The following is a 7467-nucleotide window of genomic DNA, read 5'->3' as shown; positions in this document are numbered from 1 at the left end:
TATGAAATCATACATCACATAATACGATTGTTTACAAGGTCTACTCGTCAGCGAATACAATTGACATATTCCGGTGACTTCTGGATCTTTGATATTTGCGCTTGAACATGCGAAAAGAATATATTGAGAAAAATACGCGTACTTGCTCACCAAAATCGCAGAGTAATCGAAATCGTGTCTTGTTTTAGTTAAAGCAAAGTCACGGCAGCAATAATGTTGAGCAGCAAAACTGCGTAGAGCTTTATCGCAGTAACGCAAGGTGTGAAACATTTGAAATATCACCAAAGTAAGATCAGTATTTCCATTAATGAGCTTTTTAAATGTCTGAAGGTATCGAAATCATTGTTAACATGCCACATGACTTATATCACGACAAGTGTTTAGCATCATTGACATCCGCTACCCGTGCATACTCGTGAGACGTGTTGACCACCGATTTCATTCAAACTTGAATCGATATTCATTTGTGCTGTTGACGAAACTTGCCGAATGAGCAGACCGAAATAAAGTAACAATCAAAAGCACATTCCGCGGTCTATGTTGGTGTAGCAGCAAAGGTTTATCAATCAATGAACAGCTTTGTAGAGTTGCATTTGAAGCGAATTTCGTTGTTTTATCCATGCGTGACAGAGTTGAGTTTTGTTTGGACATTTCTGTCCTATTCCTTGGTTGTCAGACCTTCCAAACTGTAAATCAAATTGTTCGTTCTAGCAATCTAAAGTCAGCGATATATTTCTCATCTTCACTATCAAACTCTCAAATTTCCAAATGTAAATGTTAAATGGAACAAAAACGAAATCACTCCACGACTCGAAAAACCATCTTGCGTGAATACACTTCACAAACTCCAGCTGGACCGAAGACTCGGCTTCGATAACGAGAGTAGAGTAACGTGAGGAAGAAAGCACCAGCAAATTTGAACCATACTCCGCATATCAGCAGGTGACCACGAATGATGAGTAATCTGGAAAGCTAATGCATTGTTATTGCATTTACTTCTTCGTTAAATAAAAGTACACAATATATCACTCTTAAAAACAACGAAAAGCAAAAAAAAGTACTATATTACTTGAGAAGTTGACTTACCGTTCATATAAGCTTTCGTTGCATCGATATACCTTTCACTATCATCGACAGCAGTTTGTTTGGGCATCAAAAATTGCTAATCTGAGCGGTGGTACCGAATTAACGAATGATTAAAACGTGTGATAATCTTGTACAAAGGTAGCTAGTCTTGCGGCAAGCGCTTTGCGGAAAGGCGAACTTGATGAGCTAAGCGCTGCATGCAGCGCCTTACCACTTTCAGTTTGGTAACGTGAAGGCACAACCACCTCAACCTCGTAGTCGCCATCGCAGTCCGAGCTCAAATCCAAAAACCTGAGCTCGCCAGCTGTTGAGGTGTTGTCCTGCTTCAATGTGCACGCCAGTGTAAAGGTAAAATCGAAAATGTAGCGCTTCGCACCCCGTACAACGGCAATCGATGCATCCCCCTCTAAATTTGATACTTCTAACGACGTAATGACATCCTGACCATTTCCAAAAGGCACCGAAACTCCAGACACAACCTCCTTGATCTTGCTCTTGGCCCATGACGTCATGTCTTTTTCCTCAAAGGTGTTGCCCTGGTTCCAAGCAGATCCTCCATCTACGCTCTTAATCTGCACCTGATTGGGGTTTTCCAACCTTTTCGGAGCGATGTCACCAATGAGCTGTTTAGCCTCATCAGTGAGTTCGTTGTTAAAGAACGTCGTAACTCGACCATCAGCCAACTTTTTGTATCCACGAAAGTGGCCACTAAACTCAACATCATCATCAGTGAACGAGTGACTGGTAGTGGATGGTTCTGCTGCAGAAGGTGGGCTGGTCCGCGGTACTTCCACGCGAGTCACCACCTTTTTAGGTACAGGGGCAGTCGGAATCTGCGTCTGCTCCCTGGCCATTTCTTGAACTTTATCAAACAATGTGGTCGTCGATTTGTTACCAGGTTCAAGTTTTTTGGCCGTGTCCAATACTGCTAATGCTTCCTTGAAGCGGCCAAGCTTTACCAGTGCCTGAGCCTTGCGAAAAAAAGCCTTAGCGTACGTACTCACCAGTGCTATTGAAGCATCAGCGTCCTCCAGCGCCTCATTCACCTTACCCATTGAACAACGTGCTGCAGAGCGATTGGCGTAGAAAATATGCTGGTTCTGGAATGGATTGCTCGTGTTTACGGCAATAGCGCGTGAGTATAGTACCTCAGCCTCTTCCAGTGCATTTTGTTGGAAGGCTGCGTTGCCACGGCGTTTAAGTTCAGTCAAAAGGCTGCTAAGATCCGCAGGGTCAGAGGGCACAGGTCCGTGTAACACGTCGGAGTGACGAGAAAAAGGTAGCGCAGAGTCTCCTCCAAACATTATTATTGACTATATTAATTTGATGGACAATTGATTAGTGACATCAATGCAAGGCAGAATACAATAATCACCAGTGATAGCTTCGAGAATTTTCGAAAATCTAGGTAGAATTTTCACAGCAAAATCTATTTAGGTAAATATGACATTTCCAGCTTAGCAGGTAATTATGCGCTTTCGCTTTACCGGTCCCTCCCGTGTCGCAGTGTCAGCGCTTTCGTTCTTGCCAGCTTCAAGCCTCCTCTTTCTAGCGGCCTCAGAGCGAGCTGCTTGACGCAATGCCTCTTCCTCCTCCATCTTCTTTTTCGCAGCTACTTCTTGCTTCCAGATTGGCAATCGCTTCTGATACTTCGTACCAGCAATATGCTTTTTAACACAAGTCTCATCCCGGATGATAGCCGACTCCGTCACCGTACACCACAATAGTTCCGGCTTGGATTTGTCTGAGTGATCCACAAACATCGGTGCGTACTTTGCAAAGGAGAGTTTGAGATTGCGAGCTTTTTGGTAGCGTTTTCCGCGAATGTAGGTATTTATAGTGTCCAGGTCTGCCTTCATCTCGTGTCCCGTGATGGAGCATCGCACGCGCGAGTCACTGACAAATTTCAGGTCTGCATTTGAACTTAATAAAGCCTCCACAGTTTCACAAGCCTTGATATCCAGGTGAGCTGCCGCTTTATTATTCACAAATAAACTCTCGTCTTTGGAATCAACCGGCTGTTTTGTGGGAGGCGATAGAGCTTTGTTAACAGGATCCATATCTCTTGTCGACGTACCTTCCTTTATTTCAAAACCCGGTGAAGCGTTACCGAAGTTAGCCATTTTTCTTTTCGAAGTGACTATCTTCTTTGATGAAGATGGTGAAGCCTTAACTTTGGGTTTAGGACTCTCAATGTTAGTATGATTGGACTTGATGGTGGTGTCCACCAACACTGGCTTGTCATCTTTGATCGGCTTATTGTTCGTCGTAAAATCTGCTTTCATGATGTTCATCTTAACGCCGTCTATAGGAGTAATTGGTTCGTCCTCTTGCTGCATCTTGTCGCTTTCGGTCTCATTGACGTTAGATTTCTTCTTGACACTCACATTCTTTGGCTTCGAGAGCGTCTCCTTTTTAGCAATTGGCGATGTTACAGGAGTCACGATGTCAATGCGGCCCAATACACCTAGCAACATCTGCTCACCGTCCTTTGGGTGACAGTCAAGGTATCGCTTAGCGTGGCTTACGATTACGTCTGACTTTGAGTTGCCTCTGCACAACTGCAACTCCTTAGCAAGCGCTTGCAGCCCGCGGCGTGATGCAGATTTTAGAGCTTCTAGTGCATTACTCATTATTGCTGATGATGTGCGCAATTCACTCTCTACCAGTCGACGTCAAAATTCTGATTTAAGGACTAGTTTTAGTGTGGTTCTGAGACCTTGACACACCAAATATGACTAACCATAGGCTTGAGCTGAGCCATCAGCCGTGAATGTCATCGCTACTATGCCACACCCGCCACTTGGCTCTGCGCCACTCTTCTGCCCGCACCATAGCCACTGTCGCCTCTGATCGGCCTTTTCGCGTTGGAATCGTAGGTGCCGGACGTATTGGCCAAGTGCATGCTCAAGGGATACAGCGCACAAGTGCTGTAGTTCACTGCATTCAAATACCGGCTCGCGTGCGTAGATTAAATGTAGTTGCTGCTCAGTATGCGCAATCTGAATGTTTTAGAATGGTTTATGTAGGAGAATTTGCCCCACCGCGCCGAGAAAATCGCCAAAAAATTTGGTATTCCCCATTGGACCAATGACGCATCTGAAGTCCTGAGTAATCCAGAGATTGACGCAGTGCTCATCTGCTCGCCAACGGACATGCATGCAGAACAGATCATCGAGGCTGCAAAGCACCAAAAGCATATCTTTTGTGAAAAGCCCGTGGATCTTGCGCTTAACGTCGTCAACAAAGCTATCAAAGCAGTACGTAACATGGCAATTGTAAATTAGCAGCTTTTGAGATCCCACCAGCTATGTTTCCCTTTATCTCTGTCAGACGGAAGATGCTGGCGTAAAGCTAATGATTGGATTTCAGCGCCGCTTTGACTCTAATTTCCTTCGCATCAAACAGGCTATCGATCGCGATGAGATCGGAAAGGTTAACATGCTTCGCATCACAAGTCGTGACCCCGGTCCGCCACCTGTGAGCTACATCAACAGCTCGGGTGGATTGTTTCGAGACATGACTATTCATGACTTTGATATGGCGCGTTTCCTTGTTGGCGACGAAATCGAAGAGGTCTACACGATGGCCCAGTGCGTCAACCCAGACATTGCTGCCGCGGGTGATATTGATAGTGCCGTTGTGCTACTAAAGTTTTACAACGGTGTGATTTGCTACATTGAGAACAGTCGTGAAGCCGCATATGGATACGATCAGCGCGTGGAAGTTTTGGGCTCCAAGGGCTCTGTTCGTTGTGGCAACGCCTACGCCAATCAGGTGGTAGTGTCTACGAACGAAAGCGTGCATCGCGACTTGCCGGTACATTTCTTCCTTGAACGCTACATGGATGCTTATGTCGCAGAAATGAAGGAGTTTATTCGTGTTTGCACAAGTAACGCGCCAGTTTCTGTGGGCGGTGATGCTGGTCGTGAGGCTCTTTTGTTGGCCCTTGCTGCAAACAAGTCTCTGGCAGAAAATCGCCCTGTCAAGGTTGACGAGCTTCGTGCTTAATTTAAACCTAAGCTGTAATGGATAGATCACACTGCAAGTACAAAATTATTTTTTTTCAAATCTCACTGATCACTGAGATTAAAGTAATTATTTGTTTGTGATTCAAATAGAAAAATAGTCTTCCAAATCAATCCACTAAATATTTTTGCCAACGTTCTATCAGGATAGAAACATTGAGCGTACACCGCAACTTTTTTAGCCATCCGTTCTCATAGGTCGCATCATACCTCCATATGTGGACCTCCAATAGTGACTAGAATCTTAAATGTGGACATTGCACCGATCTTTGTATTGGTTTTTGTATGCTACCTTCAGTGGTGGAACTGGAACAAAATCTATGATCACGAAACACGGAATTCCCTCCATTTCTGAACACTCGCCTGACCGCGATCGAGAGTTTGGAGGCAAATAACCATGGGGGAGGCCAGCGACTGCTTACTCTGGACGAAAAACGCCAGAAGCAAGTACAAGTCAAGCACAACATGCAACGGGGCTGCCGTAGCTTTGCGCTTTGAGGAAGCGTAAGTTAGGTGACCGACCTTTCGTTCTATACTTAGAACACGTACGAGTTTTAGCGGATTGCGATCTGCTAGCTCCAAGAGTAATTATTGCCTTAACCCAAGCTTACTATTCTTCCGTTTATATCCAAAACTGACTTTATTAATTTTTATCTGCGGCAAAGCCGCCTAATTTTAGATGCATAGATTTTCCAAATATGTATAGTAAAATCTAGATGCATGCATAACTACTGGCTATCCAGCCCCGTACCATATTCATGTTTGGGTGTGGTCATACCATGCCCATCTGGTGTGACACACACCCCTGTTGCCAGGGTATGTGTAGCCCCGTTACACTCTCCCCATTAAGATTGGGAACATTTTACAGTTCCAATCGATTATTGCCTCAACGAGGCTTGCGTGTCCGTTAGACACTGCGTTGGAACTAAACGAATTCATGGCTCAATGAGCCCTGTGTCAATGACACCGAAATCTTCCTCGCTGGATCCGACAGTGCTCCCGGGCAGAGCCCAACTTCGTCTTCCGCACGCGTTGCCAAGTCGGACCGTGTGTCCGCGGCATCGAGGGATGATAATCCTAGGCTCAATGATCTCGAGCGTCAGGCTCCGCGCACGCTATCAGTGACAAGTGACCTCGTTGGGGATGTGGAGGTGGTCGACTACGAGTCTGACACTCCTAGTCCCGGGTGGAATGACGAGGAAGGCGAGCTGCGCCAGCGGCGTGAGACGAGCCGTGCTCGCGCCTTGCGGACCCCATGTCTGTTTCCTGACCTCTCATCACCTGAGGGACGTGATTTAATCACCAATGACCTCGATTAGGCACAGAAGCGGCAGCTGGAAGCTGCTCGTAAGGCGGCTCTGATGCGCGCACATCCACGGCCGGTCATTGACACTCATGTGAAATATGGCTTCCGCCCGGCGAATCCCGCTGTAGAAGCAAAGGATGTGGTAACTCGATCGTTACGCCTCCACATCATCGGGGCCCCGGCCATCACGTAAAATTAGCTTGCCAAATGGTAAGCTCTCTGAGCTCGTTTCTTGGTTCCACAAGAACTTCCGCTGCGTGCTCAACGAGGTGGCTCTCATGTACCCGCAATGCAGACGATACCTGTAGTGCTAACTTCCGGTGAAAGCGCTACAGATGACAAAGCGCTCTTTGAGCGATAGGTGCGACGGCACCGCAAACTTTCCTCACTGTGTGCCTTACGGTTGAGCCACAAGGAAGTGGACGCGCGTGTGGAGTGCCACCTCCGATTTGAGTTTGCCAAACTCAAAGCACGCCGTCGACTCCATTCAGATTGTCGCCCTGCGACGTATGGGTCAACCCCCAACGCTCCTGCGTGATCGGAGCTCCGCTGAGCGTCATGCTGAAGTTGCATATCGTTGTGCGGACGCTCTTGATGATTTGGAGCGCGTTGTGCGCCGGCTGCCACACCTTGAGGGCTACCGCGCTCTGTCGGAGCGACTCCTAGCCGTGGGGCAGGCGAGTGCATCGCTGCAGGCAACGGTGGGGCGCTTAGCTCCATTTGAGGTGGAGGTTGTTGCACTCCGTGCTCAGAACCAGTTGCCGGTTTAGTTTCTGGGTGGCCGGCCGAGGCCCGTCGGATCCGCTCTGGCGCCCAACGCTACCGCGTTCACATGCGCCGGATCCCGATACGGCTTGAGCAAGCCTTCGTAAAACACCGGGTGGGTGCGCATCCGTTTGGGAAGGTTTAGCGTATACGTTAGGACCCGCTAGGCCACAACCTTAATGGGTCCAATAAACCGTGGATAAAGATTCGTCCGGAAAATAGCAGAGGATGCATGTGTAGATGGGTTTTCGGAGTTTAATAAAACCGGGTCTCCGACCTTAT

The 7467-nt window shown here is 47.2% G+C and overlaps 3 protein-coding genes across 3 annotated transcripts; 1 reads left to right on the top strand and 2 right to left on the bottom strand.

Annotated features, from left to right (window-relative positions):
• Positions 1-1196: 1196 nt before the first annotated feature.
• On the bottom strand, positions 1197-2141 carry PHALS_10698 (hsp90-like protein; the record flags this gene model as incomplete). The annotated part of the gene is made up of 1 exon (XM_024726169.1): positions 1197-2141. One exon carries the CDS (start codon positions 2139-2141, stop codon positions 1197-1199), a length of 945 nt encoding a protein of 314 aa, XP_024576873.1.
• Positions 2142-2392: 251 nt separating this feature from the next.
• Positions 2393-3719, bottom strand: PHALS_10697 (Surfeit locus 2; the record flags this gene model as incomplete). The annotated part of the gene is made up of 3 exons (XM_024726168.1): positions 2393-2399; positions 2462-2490; positions 2574-3719. 3 exons carry the CDS (start codon positions 3717-3719, stop codon positions 2393-2395), a joined length of 1182 nt encoding a protein of 393 aa, XP_024576872.1.
• A 140-nt stretch (positions 3720-3859) lies between these two features.
• PHALS_10696 (oxidoreductase) lies at positions 3860-5097 on the top strand (the record flags this gene model as incomplete). The annotated part of the gene is made up of 4 exons (XM_024726167.1): positions 3860-4048; positions 4116-4158; positions 4252-4346; positions 4420-5097. The coding sequence occupies 4 exons, from the start codon at positions 3860-3862 to the stop codon at positions 5095-5097; spliced, it is 1005 nt and encodes a 334-aa protein (XP_024576871.1).
• Positions 5098-7467: the final 2370 nt, after the last annotated feature.

The sequence above is a fragment of the Plasmopara halstedii genome (genome assembly GCF_900000015.1).
Source record: "Plasmopara halstedii genome assembly, contig: Scaffold_525, whole genome shotgun sequence".
NCBI classification, from domain to species: domain Eukaryota; phylum Oomycota; class Peronosporomycetes; order Peronosporales; family Peronosporaceae; genus Plasmopara; species Plasmopara halstedii.
Note: the sequence above shows the minus strand (reverse complement) of the source record. Positions and strands in the feature narration are given on the sequence as shown.